The sequence below is a fragment of the Tripterygium wilfordii genome, chromosome 16 (assembly GCF_013401445.1).
Source record: "Tripterygium wilfordii isolate XIE 37 chromosome 16, ASM1340144v1, whole genome shotgun sequence".
NCBI classification, from domain to species: Eukaryota; Viridiplantae; Streptophyta; class Magnoliopsida; order Celastrales; family Celastraceae; genus Tripterygium; species Tripterygium wilfordii.
The window spans coordinates 2,012,462-2,032,908 of record NC_052247.1 but is presented as its reverse complement, the minus strand read 5'-3'; the positions used below and the strand labels follow the sequence as shown (position 1 = coordinate 2,032,908).

The 20,447-nt window shown below is 36.6% G+C and overlaps 1 protein-coding gene across 2 annotated transcripts; it reads left to right on the top strand.

Moving 5' to 3' along the window:
- Nucleotides 1-1,231: 1,231 nt before the first annotated feature.
- Nucleotides 1,232-18,911, top strand: LOC119980576. 2 transcript variants are annotated; one of them, XM_038823332.1, is made up of 18 exons: nucleotides 1,232-1,698; nucleotides 3,013-3,092; nucleotides 4,420-4,470; nucleotides 6,475-6,990; nucleotides 7,123-7,377; nucleotides 8,728-8,793; nucleotides 9,444-9,623; nucleotides 10,761-10,812; nucleotides 10,894-11,175; nucleotides 11,920-12,030; nucleotides 12,523-12,714; nucleotides 13,723-13,995; nucleotides 14,835-15,461; nucleotides 15,893-16,398; nucleotides 16,489-16,549; nucleotides 16,645-16,713; nucleotides 17,305-17,848; nucleotides 18,374-18,911. In XM_038823332.1, the coding sequence occupies exons 1-17, from the start codon at nucleotides 1,468-1,470 to the stop codon at nucleotides 17,389-17,391; spliced, it is 3,639 nt and encodes a 1,212-aa protein (XP_038679260.1). In that variant the 5' UTR covers nucleotides 1,232-1,467; the 3' UTR covers nucleotides 17,392-17,848; nucleotides 18,374-18,911. The 2 variants fall into 2 exon arrangements, with proteins under 2 accessions (XP_038679260.1, XP_038679261.1); XM_038823333.1 differs by having other exon boundaries at nucleotides 1,233-1,698; nucleotides 6,796-6,990.
- Nucleotides 18,912-20,447: the final 1,536 nt, after the last annotated feature.

Below are 20,447 nucleotides of genomic sequence, written 5' to 3'. Positions count from 1 at the left end.
GCAGGGGCTACCAGCGCAGCAAACCTCCATTGGGCGTAACCATAGGAATACTCATCCTCTGTAGAATGTTCGGTTTGAGCCATAGGCGAGTCAGTTACCACAACCCACCCATAGGAGTGTGTTTGATTTTGAATAATTGTTGATGTGTTTTGGTTGAAGATAAACCTATGGAACCAGTTACATTCGATCTCTGTTGTACAGCCAACATGTATATATTTTTTTTTTCTGTGCCATTCCTGAATATTTATGATTGAATACTGCAGGCAAGTGCTCCCTTCCCAAACATACCCTAATCTACTGGTATGGTTTTTTTTCTAGCTAGACTGTTAAATGATAGAGAAGAGATCATGAATCTAACCTCTTTAGCATAAAGTTGTAAACACTTTTGAGAAAGTGTAAATTAACTGTAAAATGAATGAAAGTTTATTTCATTGTTGTTAGGCTTTTATCATTGTGAATCATGATGATTGGAGGCCATTGTGCATATTTCAAATTTGGATCCCATATGGGTTAGCAAAATCTAGTTCAATGCCTAAATCAGCTAAAGTATACCAAATTTAACAGGGTTTGGTGTCAAGTTCCATGCCAAAACACCCATATTGATGAAATTAATAGTTCAAGTACCACAAATCCACAATAATATTAATACTTGTTTTTTTGCTATTTGGGTGATATCCGGCCAAACTGCAGGACTCGATTCTCATAGTAATATTATTGTGACTACGCGTTAGGTTTTAATCCAATTTATTTGTTATCATATAGGAAACTTCCGTGTTTTTGGGTCTAACAATTTGAGTTTAATCTTATATCAAATATCCAAAAGACAAATTTATATGATATTCTTCTCGGTTATTAAAAAAAGAAAATTAATCGTTATCAACTCAACAACATTGATAGCTTTAATAGATCAAGGATAAACCCAAATTGATATTTGTCAGGCAAGTGCAACTTTTATTTATGATGCAAGTAGAAATTTGTAATCCTTAGTTCCTTACACCAATAATAGCAAAGCAAATTATAGAAACTGACCAAATCTAGTAATCTACCCCAAGAAATGGGAAAAACTAGACATGAAGTCCAAGACCAAAACTTCTATTTCAATTTTGCCCCAGGAATTTTTGAGATTATTCACATTCCCCCCGCTTTTTAAGGTGGAGGCTTAGCGCTTGACAGCTAATACAAAGCTCCTAATTTTACGCGTATACGTACAGTTAATACACAATTACACGGAGATTTAAGAATCTGGCACTTCCTCCATCTTTCTCCTCTCTCTCTTGTTTCTCTCTCTAAACAATGACGAGGTAGGAACAAACGAACCTCACTCCAGTTTCTGTAGTTCAAATGTGGAGCACCAACGCAATATACAGAGAGATTCTCAGCTCTTGAAGGCGTCCGAAGCTTCACCGCTAACAGTGGTAGCCCTAATTTCATCCTCCTCACTAGTGGAGAAGGAAGGTTGTCCGTTTAATGTCATCTGTGTTTACTTCCTCCCGCAGCAGCCCTGGGACTGGGAGCTCTCGGCTGCAGCTGCTCGGCGGGGCTGGTGGATTCTCCCGCCTCAGATCCTCGTCCCTCAAGAAGCCGCCGGAGCCTTTGCGACGCGCAGTTGCGGATTGCCTCTCTTCGTCCGCTTTTACGACGGCATCGCACCAGGGAAGCCCCTCCATGGTTCTCTCTGATGCTTCTAGAACTCTCCGGGTTCGTAATTGTGTTGCCTTTGGTTTTTTATTTTGCGGAATTTGGTTTATTGTTGTGGTGAGTTTGTGTTTGGATCTTGTCATGGTGATTTTGGTGGTTAGGGAAGTTATAATTTGGATGATTCTTGTCCGGTAATGTGGTTGGAAAGGGAAGTGCGAGAGATCTAGGCATTTCTTGGTTCGTTTATGGACTTTATGTATATTAGAGATAGTGAACAGACTATATTGAGGTGTTAAGACTGTGCATATTTTTTCTGGCTTTGTATATTTATCTGATACCAAACAGATCATCAGCATTGATAATTATGGCAATCTCTCTCAAAGTTATGGCAATCACTCTAAAATCATATTCTTAGCTACTTATTGGAGTGGATGTTATTCATCTTTTCTAATTTACTTTACATTCTCCTTTGCTTTATACGTGCATTAACTGTAAATTGTCTATGACTATGACAAGCCCTTTTAAGACTTGTAGTGGTAAAATCTCATTTCCTATTTTGCCCCTTTCCACTAATTTTTTTTTGGGTGTGGAAAATCAGAAGGAAACTGTTTTTGCTTTAAGAAAATTGTCATTTGTGAAAACCAACTGCTGCTGGTACTTACATTTGTTGCGTATAACTATAAGCCTATTATTTTGTTTAAAGCAATATTTGTTAATCTCCTTTTGGTTTTCTTTGAATAGATTTTGCTAACTGATTGTTAATTTTGTTAACTTGGCGAGGACGATGAAGGAGTTCTGTTACTTATGTTTTTACTCTTACCAGTGGAAAATACTCATCTTTTAATACATGACTTTGCTGAATTCATTACTGAAATTTCTTTAGTTAATGAGAAGAATGTCTGAAGTGAAAGAAAAAGAAAATCTTGATTAATGTTTGTCTTCGGAAAAAGGAAAAGGAAAATGAAAGAAAATTCTGGAATTGCTTCCTCTTGTTCCATCAGGGTATTGGCATCAATGGAGCCCTAGGCTCAGTTGGTTATTCGTTTATGAATATTCAGACTTGTTAAAATAATGTTGATAGACTGAGCTCCCTCCATGGCTAACCCTACATTGTTCTTTTTTTGATGGCATGATCTGGATGCTTGTGATCATTCATGGCAGAACATTGGTTGACCCGAGTTTTGTTTGTTTGAAACTCTCTTGTTAGGATAATGCCTCCACTTAAGGTTTGGCCTTTAGCGTATGCAAGAAAAGGTTGCCATAGGCGTTAGACTAGCTAGTACCAATTTGAGTTAGAGTAGAAAGTCTTCTTCTTCTGTTTCCACATGCATGCATAATGTTGAATCTTGTGATTTACATTTTTGTGGATGGCAGGACTACCTGGCCGCACCTACAACCATTGACCTTGCTTATAGTGTGATCATAGAGCACACCATTGCAGAGAGGGAGCGCAGGTAAATCTTTCTAAAGAACCTCCATGGTGCTGCCACTGTTTTTGTGGGAGTAGGTTTATTGGTCGGAATGTCTGTTTTGATTGGATTGCACTTAACCATAAGATATTATGCTAGGCTTAATGCATTTTGAACTTTACTGTCTGCCTTTTTTTTTTCCACTCTTCTATCAGAAGTATGGATTTTATAATTATTTTGGAGCTGTTAGACATGAAAGCAGGGACTAATTAATATTGTTTTTGGTAACTCTCTTCAGGAATTCATGATAAAATAACATGCACCATTACCGGCATTGAGCTTACAACCTTGGTCCTCCTAGGTTCCCTAGTAATCATTGTATCACTCATTTTGAATATAATGCTTTGGTAAGATGAACTATAAGTAAAAAGGGGAGCTCTTGGTGTGGTAACCACTCCTTAAGGTTTCAAACTGGTTGAAGGTTCTAATCCTCCCACACGCTGAAATCGATATATGTTCATCAAAAAAAGAAGATGAACTATTAGAATTTAAAAGACTAACACAACCCAAGTGCAGTCATAGAAAGAGATGAAAATGCATAAAAAAGCCCAACCGACTTGACCCAATTAGACATTGAAACCCAAGACAAGCTGAAAATAAACTGCTGCCACTGCGAGCATTGATTCTACAATGCTTCAATGTTCGCATCTGTACCATAATCCCACCTCCAAATCAGGGCTTGGCGTAAATAAATCTCCACCTTTTTTGTGACTCATATGCAGCTAAAGTTGATCAATAAAGCAAGCTTTGTTCTTTGAAATTTGTTACTGTGAAAGGACTTTTTGCTTGGTATGAAATTGAAGAGTTCACCCAATAAGAGGTCGAGGCACCAAGTTTGGAATTATTGTTATTTTGATAGGTCATGTGGTTATATAATAATTTCCTGAGGGAGAGGGGTATTGATCCTTGCACCTTGTGCAAGTGAATGAGGAATCGGCCACCACTGGACAGAAAAGCCCCTCTAGAATTGTTGAACCTACCTATTATGTCATCCAGTGTTATATGTGGAGATCATTAACTTGGACATCATGACTTCAGCACCACTATCTGTTAGTTTATTAACCAAGTTTATTCTGTGAAGTTGAGATAAATGCTCATAAGTTTTTGCTAAGATATGGACATACATGGGGCTGATTGTTTTATGCATCCCTTTGTTTTTGTTTGCAGTTAGATGTACGATGTGACTTGTAGTTACTTTAGTTCTATACAGCTCGCTGCCATCATTCATTTTCTTTTCTATTGAGTGTATCTGTTGGCTAATAGCTGTTGTACTGTAACTGCTTGCTTCTAATTTCTTTACTATTTGCACCAGCCCAGCAGTAGTTGCAAGGTGTGTGGCACTTTTGAAACGGTATCTTCTGAGGTATGTCATCCTTGGCGAAGCTAGTTTTCTATAAGAGTTTGTTGTATGGAGAATTTAAGATATTCTGATTTTCATTCTACCCTGAGCTTGATGTTCGGTAATATTGATTGCTAGCAAGTCAATTTCATTTCATTCAAAGAGGAAAAAAAGAAGAAGAATGATATATATTGCTCATTTCATTGAGATGCCTTAAAAAACTGTGAAGATCTAGAGGGAAGAGGTCGTGTTGGGGGTCTCTGCCTGATCATAGTTCATAGCTTATAATGTTCTTGATTCGAAGTGTCTATGTTGAAGAGTTGTTGTTAATGCAGTTTGATCTTTATGTATCATTAGGCATTAACTTAAACTGAGGGCGGTGCTGGTTACTTAATCTGCTGTGATCACAGTGTTTGCCCGCTCTTGTTGGTTCGTATTAATTAGCACTTTTTCAAAAAATCTAAGATCAAGATGTTCAGAGCAAATAAGATCTATGGGTGATTGGGTGTGCAATTTTCATCCTATTAAATGTAGGGCAGTGCTGATTACTACATATGCTGGGATCAAAGTCATTTACGGCAGTGCGGATTACTACATATGCTGGGATCAAAGTAGTTTTATTGTTTGCTATCATCAATGCGGTAAAACTGTGCTGGGCCGAGATTGAACAAGATTTTTTTTGTATGGAAGAAAAATTAGTGAAAGAGGCACCACGGGGGTGTAATCCTTACAAGAGAGACCATTTCAATATGATTTTTAAACATGGAATTCCAATGCTTTTACTGACTGTAGACGTTGTAACTTGTAAGAGGTCCAGTCCTTTGTGATATTTAGGACGTGTCTATTTATCTCCATCTTGAATCAAATTGGGAGTAGATTTGAATAAGGATCTTAGATTGTCTAGGGTTGGATCAATGGGGTCTCTTAATGCTTTCTTTTATCTTTTCCTTCTCATCAAAGTTATTTCACAATCCAAGAGCTCAACATCCTACTAACATGGAAAGCAGGAGTCCCTTCTCTGGAAACAAAGCACCTGTCTGATACCCTTGAAACATCTGGTACCTAACGTTTTAGTAATACAAAAAGACTGCCACTTCTTCCTATTAAATCCATACTCTAGTCTTCTTGGCATATTGAAATTGAATTGTGTTACTACATCCTCTAGATTATGTTGTGGTTGGATATCTAGTCACCATGTTAAGTCTATTAGATTGACTCGTTATCAGAGTACTAAATATCAGGCTTTTATGCCAAGTGGGCTTTTCTGCCTTAGAAGAGCTATAAGATCGTGGCCTTGGTTTAGCTGTTGTGCTTATTTAAGTTATTAATATCAAGGACAAAGGGTCTTCCATCTTGTCACGTTACAACATGACCTTTCATGTTTTTGTGTAATTGTGTGTGTGTGTGTGTAATTGCATATTAGTCTTATGCATTGATGTTGATTTTGACATTGATATTGAGTCCTTGACCATCGAGCATACCAGAGTGGATGAGTCTAATTGCATATTAGGCTTATGCCGTATAGACAGGCACAAGTATGTCTCACATATATGAGATTGCATTTGCCAGCACAAGCATGAAAGTTTTTGTTAATAAGTTAATTGTCTGAGTTTAAATGCTAAAACTGCTTCTTTCCTGCATCTACCTTGCTCTTTACCAGTAGAGTTCTGGTTGTTAAACACCCATAATATGCCGAACCAACATGAATTTCTCCATTTCAGAGAAGCGGATCTAATGCCTTATTATTTATTTTTGGCCGGGGCCATGGAATTGTTATTCAATTTTGAACTGTCTTTCAACATCAAGCTTGGTCAGTTAACTTCATTTGTACTTTAAAAGATCTCCTGAAATCTAGAGGCTGGCAAGTCCCTGTCCATCTGGATGTATTCCAATGTCCATGTGATTATTCGCATAGGGGAACCTGTTGATAAATTGGCCTGTAATGACATAGATTTTTTTTTTCATCCATCAAAACTCAAGATGCTTGATCTTGGGTAGATTTCATGACTTCGTGTTCCGTCTCTGCAGATATAAACCCAGTGAAGAGACATTACTGCTAATAGATCGGTTTTGTGTGAACACAATTGTTGAGTGTAGCCCAAACCGACGATTTTCACCACTGTCCCGATCTTTAAGTTATCAATCTTCTGCATCATCAGCAACTACAAGTGCCTCTCCTTCTTTGCCTGTATCTAGTTTTGCATCTGGAGCACTTATAAAGTCATTAAATTATGTTCGTTCTCTAGTTGCTCAGCATATTCCAAAGCGCTCTTTTCAACCAGCAGCTTTTGCTGGAGCACCGCTTGCATTGAGACAGTCACTCCCATCACTCTCATCTTTGTTGAGCAGATCCTTCAATTCCCAATTAAACCCTGCAAATGTTGGAGAATCTGTGGAGAAGAAAGATGCTACAACTTTATCTATGTCAAACTTATCGAATATCGAAGAAGTGGAAGGATTAGAAGATTTTGAATATATTGCACCTGACGTTCTGAAATGGCGCTGGCTTAGGAAACATCATTCCTCACCTCTGGCAATGGAAAGGTAATTGACTCCATCGTATATCTTTTGACAGCATGTGCTTACTTCTGTGCTTCATTTTGTTAGAGTTCATGTTGTGCATCTCTGGCTTTTCACATATTGATGATGTTATTGACTTAATTGCATGTATAACAGTGATCGAGCGGTGAATCTCCAAGAGATTACACGCAATTTCCTAGAGGCAGGTGCTGCTGCTTTACTTGTCGGAGATGTGAAAGCTAAAATGAGGGGCCAACCTTGGAAATGTTTTGGCACTGCTGATATGCCTTATCTTGTTCAATTATTGCAACCTTCATCAGTTGCTACAGTAACCAATTCGGCCTCTGCCCGCTCTCATTTGAGAGCAATAACCGCATCAAAGCACACTAAAGCCGGCCCTCGTCAAATTTGGCATGTTCTTCTTGCTCAAATTATTGCTTTGACATGCTTGCTGTCTTCTCCTCAATAAGCATATATGTTACGCACTTGTTTGCTATGAAACAATCGACGACAAAGAATATCTGGAACCTTGATTTTTAGTCTTACGCCAATTTTTTGCTTTATGCAGGTTGCCTTTAATCCATAGCAAGCTTGATAATGTGATGGTGGTCATATAGGTTATCTCAGGCATGATTCATGTTTAGGTTCACTTGATCTCTTCTCTAGTTTAGTGTATTAAAACTTTAGCGGAGTGGGAGTTATAAAAACTTAAAACTTCTCTAATTTTAATTCATTTGCGTCAATTCTATCCACCATAAAGTCAAGGTGAGGGAAGTTTGGATGGCAAGGCACAGAAGCCAATGCGAGTACTTAATTCTATTATCATCTGGATTATGTACTGAGTTGCTAACCCAAGGTCATTGAGTTATATCTATTTAGAAGGAGGCTCTCAAGTCTCAATGCATGTTAGTCTTTATTGGGCATGATTAATATCGAGATTTGAGGTAGTTGTTTGACGCTTTCTTTTGCTTCCACTCATGTAGCTTTTGTTTTAAATGAATGCTGCATATAAATGTAGTGTTTCCAGTTTTATCATTAATGCTAAACAACGAAGTTAGATTAACATTTGGTCATGAAATTTTGCATTTTATAGTATGGACTATGGAATATGGATGTCCTTCATACGTTCAGGATTTGACGGAATTGTTTTGTCCTCAATGAAAACTTGAAAAATGTGAGGTGCATACTGGGGAGAGCCCATATCCATGTCACTAAAACCTTTGCAGCATAGACTTAATGTGTTTTCGTTGTGCCTTGCTGCAAGTTAAAATATCCCTTCAATCAGCCTTTCACATTTGATAGCTCCTCCCACAGCTTCAATTTTTTTAATTCATTATCTTATTGCCTATGTCATATCATATATTGATTAGTCAAACCCAGGGCATAAGGCTCTAAGCCTCTAACCACAATTTCAGGCCTATCCTGCATCTTGGGAGGCTGTTTCTGTGGTTTGAAATCTGGATACCCTTCTAGCTGTTGGTTTCTGCTTTTCTTAAGAAGTCATTGCCCTTAAATTGTCTCATTCTGTCACATGTGTGGATATTATCTACTAGCTTGTATGACGGTTTAGTTTATTTTCTGTGTTGCTTTCTTGTCATGATTTTTTGACTGATTATTTTGTTGAGGCATATAGGCAATGCCTATTAAAGACTGCATAAGTCTCGCATAGTAAACAAAAATCAGTATATGTTCACAAAATCCATGTTTTTTAATAGTACAGTTATTTGAACTGTCCTCACTGTTGTCTGTCCATATTTGCAGGGAAGATTCTCCAATTGGCACTTTTCGCCCACGTGCTCGGCCACTTTTCCAATATCGTCACTATAGGTATATACTGGGAGATGGAACCCCCTTGTTCTCTTTTTATCTACACTATATTTTCTCAATGGTCTAGTTTGGTGGTTATTTGATCAGCTACTACTGGCTGGAATATATCTTGCTTTATTATTAGTGGCAGCCATTGGGCTTTTTATAGCATTTATGGAACTCATGATAAATTATTACATGCCTTTTGTCACTTCTAATATGTGACCCATATTTTTCTCCCTGCTAATGTCAATTTTCGGTGCTAGTGGTTTATTTTTATTTTTATTGTTATTGTTATTATATATTTCAAATCTAGATCTTGCGAGTGCATCATTTTTTCTCTCTATTTTTTTAAATGGTGGTCTTTAACTAACAAGTTGCTAGTATCTCAGCTATTATCACATTTTCTTGGCAGATATTGCTGCTATGTTTGTGGCTTTTGCTTGATTTCCTCTAATTAATTCTGACCCATTTTTGTGTAAGGTTTGTCTTCTGAAGTCAGTATGGTGGTATTGAATTTGACCTGTTCCATTTCTTATTTTATATAAACTAGAACGTTGATTGGAGTAAATTGTCTGTTAAATTCAAATCAGTGGCTAATTTTATCTTGAGATGAAATTTGAAATATTAGTTTCTGTTCGTTCTTTGATATTAAATATTTATGTGCTCAGTGAACAACAGCCTTTACGATTGAATCCGGCTGAGGTATCCGAGGTTATTGCTGCAGTCAGCTCAGAGACACCTTCATCGCATGCTAATGTTATGACAGTGTCATCTAGAATAAGTAATGCCAGTGGAAAGCCTTCAATGGATGTTGCTGTTAGCGTCCTTGTTAAGCTTGTCATTGACATGTATGTTTTAATGCATCATTTGCTACTTCAATTTCACTTTATACTTGTTTATCATATAAATTCAATTTCAATTTATTCTTGTATATCATATAAATATGTCAAATCTGTTGATCCTCTTGTTTTACATCTATGTATCTATCTATTTATTTAGAAAAAGAAGCTGATTTCTGCTATCCCAAACGTATCTGAGGTGCTGAAGGTTAAAATCCTCAAGATGGTCTCCTGTAAACATAGCATGTTTCCTTGCCATTTATTCAATATCTTTTTGACGGTGGTGTTTTAATCTGATTATTTATTCCCTGCACATTCCAATTTACAATTCTATTTGGCATGGATGGAAGATTGTTCTCTTCCTTTTTATTCTACCTATCATAGTTGATGAAGAACTCCAGTTTTGTTAATTCCCACCTCGTCTGTTGGCCTGTGAGGATATGGGGCTTATCTTTTCTGCTTCTTTCTACTTTTCTCAATCTCCTTCAATAGAGCAAAAGTTTTTTTTTCTCCATGCCATAGTATTTTGTTTCCTAGGCTTTTCCTCATCATTTTTCAATTTGTTGACGATTCATCTTCAGACTTTCTCATTACGAAAATCAACCTGATCTTGTTCCTTGTCGTTCATCTGGTTGTTGTTAAATTTATCTTAATCATAAATTACTCTGTTTTAACGGGCTATCATGGGATGCATGTGCTCCTGGCACACTAATTTTTATTTCATCAATTAACAGAATAAAGTATTCAGAGTGAGCCTTTCGTGACTAAATAGGTGGTAACACAGAAATGCATAATTGTCATGGGCCATAGTCTATCGAAACCCTAATTTTTATTGAGCAAAAAGGTTTTGCAATTATGTATGACTTTCCTGGATAAACTACCATTAGTTTGAATGAACCTGGATGTTCTACCTGTTTGAATTGGACTTCGTTCACAGATTTATGTGTTTGTTTCAATTTTTTCCTCTTTTCCATTATTGTTTTTATTTTGAATGCCAAAGAAGAAAAATTTCAATCAAAGAGACACCAACAAGTGCAACCAAAATTCAGGATCAGCTATGCTAATGGTGGCAACAAACTGGAATTCCGGAACTGTATAGGCTACATGGGTCCATAAAAGATTGTCATTAAAACTATTGTTTTGTAGGTATGTACTGGATTCCGGCATTGCGGCTCCTCTCTTTCTGTCTATGCTTGAGGTGCTGATCTATCACATACTGATTTGTATATGAAGTCATTCTGGTTGAAGCTTCTAACTCGTTTTAAATATTTTTTATCAGGACATGCTTGGTTCTCCAAAGGTGGCTTGTAGGGTTCGTGCATTTGATTTGATTTTGAATCTGGGAGTCCATGCTCATTTATTGGAGCCTATGATGACTGATGACACTTCCACGATTGAAGAAGAGTATTCTCAAGAATCATCTTTTGACAAGGAGGTCCAACTTACAAAGCTTGGAAGGGAAATGAACTCTGTTGAGAAGTTGGGAGGTTCTTCTGCTATAGATAGATTTGAAATGTGGATCCTAAACATTTTACATGAGATTCTTCTTCTTCTAGTACAGGTATGATTTTATATTGTTCCATTTATTCGCCTCAATGGCTGGTAACTATAAACTGTTCCTGATCAATCATTCCATTAATGATTGATCTTGATCATTTAAGCAACATCTTTGTGGCATTTTTTCATAGTTGTTGTTTTGAATATTTTTTCCATTTTATCTTTTAAGCAGAGGTAATATACTTAATGATTTGAAGGAATGGATGATTTCAGTTATACACAATGATATTTATTTTTTAATCCTTCAATATATCTTATGTAAAATAGGCAAGCAACTCATGTGCACAAAGCAGATGTATATGGAAGATAAATTTATGTACAATGAAGATGATTTTAGAAGCTATATTGAACATTTATTATATTGTGTCAACTGTGGACACTATAAAGAAAGAGACTACGAGATTCAAAAATACCAAAAGTTTCTGGTCTATTTTGTTGAAATTAGCAATCGGATACAATGTACTACTAAATTCTTTTTTATGGAATGATGGTGTTAGTATGCTGAAGTTTAAGTTCTAAGAGGCAATGAGGTTGATATTTTTATAATGGAACCTCTGGTGGAAACAAAAATATAAAACACCGATTTGTTCCACATAGTTTGAGCAGTTTGATTTGATGTAGTTGAAAATGTAATTATATGCTGCCTGTATTGAAGCTTCTTTATCCATAATACATGCATCCCGCTGGTGTTACTGTATATTATATCATTTATATCATTCAGTTTTACCAACTAATGCCCTGATCACAGACGGAAGGAAAGGAGGAATCAGTCTGGGCATCTGCTCTGAGTTGCTTACTTTATTTTGTCTGTGACAGAGGCAAAATTTGGAGAAGCCGATTGGAAGGCCTTGACATAAGGGTGAGTTTTTTCCTTTCATCATGCACTTACTACTTCATGGTAGTGTGAGTGACTAGTGTCACACAGGTGCAATTTTTATTTTTATTTTTATAGAAAAAGAGATTATTCGACACTGCACTACTTGGCAAGTACTTTTAATGTATGTTTCTTATTAAATAATATATTACATAATGTTGCGGAAATTGTTTAATTCTCATCATGGCTGCTCATGCATACATACACGTTGTATGTATGTACCTACTACATATTCCCTATATGAACAGTCTAGTAACAGAACATTCTCTTTTTGAAGCAAGTGATTTCAAACTTTGGCTTAGGAAATTAGAATTACTTCATGGGGGAGTAGTTTCATGACTTAATTAGATATGCATGTTTTGTTCAGTATGGTGCATTATGGATCCAAGTTTTCTAGTTGTTACATTTATTATTTTGTTGTGGAAATAATTCATTCTGTTCAGGGTTGATTTGATTTGGTCCATTTTCTTTCTTCAGGTTATTAAGGAACTTATAGAAACTAGCAGGCAAAATTCTTGGGCAGAAGTTGTTCATAGCAAGCTTATTTGCATGCTAACAAATATGTTTTATAGAGTTTCTGTCATACCTACAGTGGCTGTTTCAAGCATCCCAATGTTTCTTGTTGACCAGATTGACCTGGTTGGAGGAATTGAATTTATTTTGCTAGAGGTAGGTCAATTGTTTATTATTGGTTAAATGCCTCTTTTACTAATATTGGCTTCATGAAGATGTCAATAAATGCAGTCAAAACATCAGAATAATTGGCATGATACTGGCAAAGATTGGTGCGCTGTTAATTTTTTCCCCCATATTCAAATGTGGAATCTCTCTAAGGTTATGCTGCAATAAATGCATTGTTGATAGGAGCATTTCCCTATTTATGACAAGTTGCAATGCTTTGGTAGGTGGCTGTCCAAAATTTTGGAGAAATAAAAATTTATTATTAGCGTTTGAACAATTTTCAGAAAAAAAACTTGATAACCTGAAAAAGTGGCCATGTTCTCATCATAACTACGAGGATAAGTGTTACCTCAAGTTTTTGTTCTGAAGGGAGATTTTCTGACAGTGAAATCCTTTATTGATTTCCATATGTTGGGCAAATCTCCTTTGATGCTATGTATTGCGTTTCTGATCTAAGGTTTGGCTTTGTTAAAAAATGTGATAATATCAAAGCCAAATCTCAATAATCAACTGACAGTCAGTTCTAATGACAAGTTGCAATGCTTTGGTAGGTGACTGTCCAAAATTTTGGAGAAATAAAAATTTATTATTAGCGTTTGAACAATTTTCAGAAAAAAAACTTGATAACCTGAAAAAGTGGCCATGTTCTCATCATAACTATGAGGATAAGTGTTACCTCAAGTTTTTGTTCTGAAGGGAGATTTTCTGACAGTGAAATCCTTTATTGATTTCCATATGTTGGGCAAATCTCCTTTGATGCTATGTATTGCGTTTCTGATCTAAGGTTTGGCTTTGTTAAAAAATGTGATAATATCAAAGCCAAATCTCAATAATCAACTGACAGTCAGTTCTAATTTTTGCCTTGACACCCAAAAAGCAAATGAAAAGGAAAAAACGAATTCGGGAATTGTTGCTTGCTATGTTTCTAGATTTTCTGTTCGTTTGGTTGTAATGATCGTTTATTCATCTGATTAGTTGTAATCCTACCATCACCAGTACTCACTTGCTATCTCAAGGGAAGAAAGGAGAAATCTCTTTTTGGTGCTTTTTGACTATGTTCTGCATCAAATAAATGAAGCATGCCTAGCTACTGGAGTATCTGAATATAGTGACGATGAGATTCAACCTCTTGCTGTCCTACTCTCTCTTGCTGATGCACCTGAAGCTTTTGATATATCTGTTAAGCTTGGGATGGAAGGCATTGGAGAGCTTTTGAGAAGATCGATTTCAGCTGCATTGTCTGGTCCAAACAGTGAACGATTAACCATGGTAATTTTTCCGGAGATGCATTTGTATTGCTTTTATTATGTGTCACTAAGGCCATTGATTGCAATTACTCTTTGAGAGTTACTCGGGCACTTGCTGTGTATGTGTGCTGGTGGTGTTTTGTGCGTGATAAAATCTTCTGGACAACTGATTTTCACCTAAATATTAGTTATTTAAACAAGGAGGTTTCCACTGCAATTGTTTAGGGTCCAAGATATTATTTTTGGAGTTGTAATTGAAATTATCCTGTTGGCCATGGTAAGTCCAAGCTCAAATATTGCATAATTAATGCTGAATTTTCGCCCTCATCTAATGACAATTTTTGCTCAATTTTATCCAACTTAATTAGGTACACACAAATACTCTCTTGCACGGTCTGATACCCTGATATTTAGCAATACTGCAATAGGCTTGAATCTTTTGCCGTAGCAGTCTGAAAATTTGGACCTGATGAAAGAGTGATCATGAATTATATTTTCTATCTTCATCTTGAAGGTTATTTTAAGTTTTAAATAGTTGTGGTTTCCATCCTCAAGAGTAAGTATGAGTTCTTATAGGTTCCCTCCATGGTAAGCAACTCGTTAAAGTAGCTCCTTCATGTAATGATCCGTATTTTCTTAGCAAATTTTCGGCAGTCTCTTTATGTAATGATCCATATTTTTCTTAGCTTTGGATCATTAAATTGGATACAATCTCCTCGCATTTTGATGAAATTTGCTGGTGGTCAATCTGTTGCTACTGATTTATTTATTCTTCATTTGTGCAATATCTATAAAAAAGGAAATAATTGGCTGTATTTTCCATTAAGGTCTAATGCTTTCTATTTCATTTTACCATTGCAGCTCTTGGAAAGTATGATGGAGAAGTTTGATACTATAATTAGCTCATTTACTCATTTAGATAAAGAGTTCTTCCATCAGATACAGTTAACCAAGTCCTTCAAGTATCTAGAAAGTATTGAGAGAGCCGATCTAAGAAATGGTGATGGCATGAAAGCAAAGCTATCGTGGGCAACTTTGCATACACTGCTACATTCAGAAAGAATTGCTTACCGTCGGAATGGGCATATTTGGTTAGGGGATTTGCTTATTGCAGAAATTGGCGATGTAAGGAATAAGAGCAAATGGTCAAATATTAAGGACTTGCAGCGTAAAATTGCTTATGCTGGAGTTTCTGATTCTTCAGTTTCTTCAGATGTTCCTATGTCAATTTGGCTCATGTGTGGACTTCTAAAGTCGAAAAACAGCCGTATCAGATGGGGCTTCCTTTTTGTCCTTGGGAGGCTTCTCATGCAATGCAAATTCCTGTTGGATGAGAATGATATGCAGCACTTAAGCAGCGGTGATGTTAGTCAGGAAGACGCAGATAACAACCGACTTGAGAAAGCAAAAGTTGTAATTGATGTTATGAGCAGTGCTTTGTCCTTGGTGGCTCAAATGAATGAAACAGATCGCATTAATATTTTAAAGGTATTTTTCTAGGAAGAACTTGAATGGAAGTTGTTTGAATATCTTCAGATTCTTGCAATCAATTTATCTCAATATTAGTTGATGCAAATGTATTCATATCAAATCTGTATCTTTCTTACGCTTCACTTCCATTTTTCATATTATATTTATCGCTCTTAGCTACTAAAAAATGTAGTTATCTGTTGCCATGATGCCTTGGCTTTTCACACAATGACCTTTTTCTGAAGTTATCCAGCTGTCATGTAATCCCTTGGTATTGTTTCAGTTTGAATTAGTGGGAGGAACTAAGACGAGATCAGCTCATTCACAATGTTTTTCTGCATTTCAGTTTGTTTATCATAATCCATGACATGATGAAATTTTTTTGTAGCTTTTGTTGATAATCCATGTATAGAATGCACCCCATGCTTATGATCTTTATGTTCAAACAGATGTGCGATATTCTATTCTCTCAGCTGTGCCTGAAGGTTCCTCCTGCCTCTGCAATGCCATATGCAGATGGAATGGTTCAAAGTGGAGTTCACAATTTCACAGATGAAAGTAGAAAAACTGATGCAGGTGAGCATGTCTCTCAACCAGAGAATTGTCGCTGGGATGAGTTGCTTGAGGAAAGTGATAGCAGATCCGGCAACAATAAAAATAGTTCTTTAATTTGCGAGACAGCATCAATGGCGGCGATGCTTCTCCGAGGTCTTGCCATTGTCCCTATGCAATTAGTTGCACGTGTTCCTGCTGCTTTGTTTGATTGGCCATTGATTCAACTTGCTGTTGCGGCGACTGACAATATTGCATTGGGTGTTGCTGTTGGAAGCAAAGGGAGAGGAAATGTTCCTGGTGCCACATCAGATATACGGGCAACTCTTTTGCTGCTTCTGATCGGTAAATGCACAGCAGATCCTGCTGCTTTCGAAGAAGTCGGTGGTGAAGATTTCTTTCGGTGATTCCAAATTTCTAGACTTCCTAAGAATTGGTTAGCTTGGTTTATGGTTAGAAGTGCGAGCATTGTTTTAAACATTTTTTTTTACAGGGCACTTTTAGACGATACAGATTCAAGGGTGGCATATTACTCTTCAGCTTTCCTCTTGAAGGCAAGAACGTTTCTTCCCCCTCCCTGTGATGATCATGTGCTCTTAATGCTTGTATTCTTATTTTTGCTTACTCTTTTGAGTGTTGAATCTCTCAGAGAATGATGACTGAAACACCTGAAAAGTACCAACACATACTTCAGAAGCTTGTCTTTAAAGCTCAGCAGGTATGGCCTTGTTCAATATTATGCATGCAAGTGGGATATGTGTTTCTTGCTTTATGACTTACCATTGATCTTTGTTTTTAGAGTTGTGTTGGTATGTAATATGTATAGTTATTTGACATTTTCTTTTCAATTTGATGTTGAATTATATGTTTTTCTGAATCCTTCACTTAAGCTGCAAATGGTGGTTAGTATAAAAGCACTCCAAGTTGTTCTCTTCCTGTCACCTCCCAGCCATTATTGATCAGAGTTAAAGGTGGGAAATTTTTTGGAGAGTTGACTGATGGCTGAGAGTTGCATCCCTGATTTTTGTATGTTTGAGTAGATCATTTTCTTCTATTTGGGCTTTCCGGCTCTCGTGTTGCATCAAGTACATTTATAGCTTAATGGTTTACCGGTATAACTATGAAAGAATACTGCCATGAATAGTGAAAGGGTCCAGATTTAGTAAAAATACTAAAATAGTTAATATTTTAATTTTTTTTTCTTTGTTATGGGTATGTCGGGGCTGCTGAGTTGGATAGTTGTTCTGTTTTGATTATATGGAAAAGTTGTATGTCACTCACTTATTTGCTTTGTGCCTCTGCTCTGCAGAGCAACAATGAAAAGCTGTTGGAAAATCCATACCTTCAGATGCGGGGCATAATTCAGCTGTCAAATGATCTTGGAACTGGTTTATAATTTAATTGATTATTTTGTTGGACTTGTAATGCTCAAGGCATTCGTGCTCTTCTCTGTATTGTTTATTTCACGGAAACATTCGCGCAGACTTCAGAAATCCATAACCCAATCATGGCTGATATATTAAGAATGTGCAAACATGAAACTACTTCTCTTGCACTCTACAGAAAAACTGGGGCGTGATGATACTGGCAAATTTTGTAACAATCCTCCAACCTCAGTCGTCAGTTTCAGTTTTGGATTAGTAGGAAGTACTCTCACATCCGCCACTAAATTTAGATCTATGCAATGGATTAATGATGGGCTTATGCTTGGCATGATCTTAGGAAGAACGATATTGTGAAGTTTACGTCTGGAGATCCTCCATTAATAAAGTTTTGTGAGAGTACAAGGTGGGCAGGAATCTTTGGAGAATTCAGCAGCCATGATATTGTTGATCGACTTCGTGTATCTTCAGGTACTGCTGTCCATCCTCAATTGCAACAAGTTATACTTATTTGTTCACATATACTTACTCCTATGCACAATGCTGCCTTCCTATCTTTCTTTGTTATGCTGGATAGTTAGCTTTGTGAATAAGCTTGATTTAGGTGGTGATTCAATTCCATTATTAAAAATGCTTTGGAAGTCCTTTCTTGAGTGTGGTTAATCAAGCTGGCGGTTCTTTTTATTATTAACATGATTCAGATGCTGGTGATTTAAGTTATATAATAAAACATGATTAACTTCAATCTTTATTCAGATTCTGGTGGTTCAGTTTTGTCAATGAACATGTTTTGCGATGTTTTCTTCTTCTTGTTACTTCTATTCAAATGGGATGATTATTATTATTTTTTTTGATCTGTGGGAAATGCAAAAGGAAGTTTAAAGTGAGGTTCCTGTTTTTCTTGTCATATCTTTTGTAAGTGTTCAAGATCTGGAAATAGACCGGTACTATGTGGTGCTGAAGTAATTTATTTTTGTCTTGTGCTTGTGGATGCAGTTCTCAGTTTGCATTACATTTACAAAAGAAACTCTGGGCAAATTTATAGGAATCTTCTCTGTACAGTATAAGATTATCTCTTGGTCTTCATCTATCATTTGAATTCCTGAGGGTGAGTTATCTTGGCCTTTTTTGGAACGGCTATGGTTGCTTAATAAAAGCCTCAAGTTTTCTTAAGCATAGAGGTGCATCCAATATCAGGATTGTGTTTTAGCATATATATAGGACTCAAAAGAAAAGTTGGATTGGATCACAAAGCCGTCCGATTCTATTGCTAAGGTCATCAGACGGTGTCTGTAATTAAAAGATATCTTTGAAGGGTGCCTAGCTTCTTATTTTTTGGGCTATTTAGTGTTGATAATTGTTTTGAGTTGTAAATTTGTAATCTTGTTTTCTTCCTTGTGGTGTGGAGGGATGTGTTCTCCTTCCACTTAGTTGAGGAGGTTGTAAAATAGCTGTTGAGGAATTTGTTCTTTATATTGCTCTTTTCCTTTTTATGCTTTTTATTAAATATATCAATTCTTGGCTTCTTGGACTATTCATGTGTACTGTCATACCGGGGGCCAGTAAGTCTAGAAGAAACTGTTTGGCTGTTTTCTGAATAAAGGAGTAATTCCAGTTATCCTATGTTGTAAACCATCCATTTCTTGTAGCAGCGAAAGCTTTTGAAGAAGTAAACCATAAATTGTTAGTTCACACCCCACTTTTTTTCCTTGAACGGGGAGGGGATTCAAACTCTGGTAATCAGAGTGATACGCATCAACCTTATCGCTTCAACTAGTGGCTTGATGTTGCATCGTTTCCTTGAAGAGTGAAACCCTCTTTTTTGAAGTTCATGTTATATTGGACAGAAATTTTGATGTCGATAGTGTTTTATATGGTTTTCTTAGCGTGTTTTTATCAAGAAGTTAGGTTACCTCTACGGACTTAAGGCGTAAAGAATTTTGCCCGAGATTGAGAGTTCGATTATAAGTTGGTGCGGCTTTACACGTGTCTAGCTCGTTCGACTTAAGTTTGAGCTTAGTGGGTTCTTCAAAAGACGGTTGTCTTGTTATTAAAAAAAATGTGCTTGTGCCAATCAGTCGGAACCTGCACCCTACATGAACTTACAAATATAAATTTTCAAATTTTAATTTATAATAATAAAGAAGTATATTTTATAAAGGATAATGCTTGAGCCCTCAATAAGTAACCCCCAAAAGACGTCATTTAATGTGGAGTGTTGGATGTGAAGTGGGTCCTACATGTGTGTTTTTAATCAATGATTATTTTAATGTCACATAGATTTGAGGAATTTTTGGGGGTCAGATTTTGAAGGTCTCTAGTATTGTCCTTTTTATAAATAAGAACCTATTAATATAATCATTCACAATTAGACAATAATTTTGCATCAATCAATAGATCTAAATATATTATTTAATTAATAGTCATAATTTGCATATATTATAATTACTGGTCAAAAAATTCTTCAAATTATCTGACAAAATTTAATTGAATTAATTATTTAAATAATACGGGACTGTTTTAAAACTAAAAGTGGAGACTAACGTAGGACCATTTGCACTCCATGTTTTCTCATTCGCACCCGATTTTCCAAAACCACCAAACACGCTCCTTAGATTGCAAGCTTTTCAAGCATACTATCAACCGCAACAACTAACCTGGAAATTCCTCATGCATTCGCACACCAATAAATTACTTGAAACGATTGCGAGAATTCGAGCCAGATAAAGGACATGAACAACAGACTAAACTAGTTGAAAAGTGTGAAGAAATTCAATTCCCGGTATTTGAGGATTATAAAGAATGTTCGGAGCAAATGTAGGAATCGAGAGAGGTAGAATATGTATGACCGAAAGAACATGCGCTACAGGGTCGCGTCTCGAGAGGAAAGCAGAGGAGCCACTAAATCGCGGTGCTTGTTTTTGTTTGTTGCCAGAACTATCGCTTGTCACGAATCTCTGCGACGGTGGAAGCCACAACGAGGTTGTGAAGGGCAAGGATGGGACCCAAAGGGACGTGACGGTTGCGGTGGAGGAGGGAAAGGAGGAGTTGGAGAGCAGTGATGGAGATC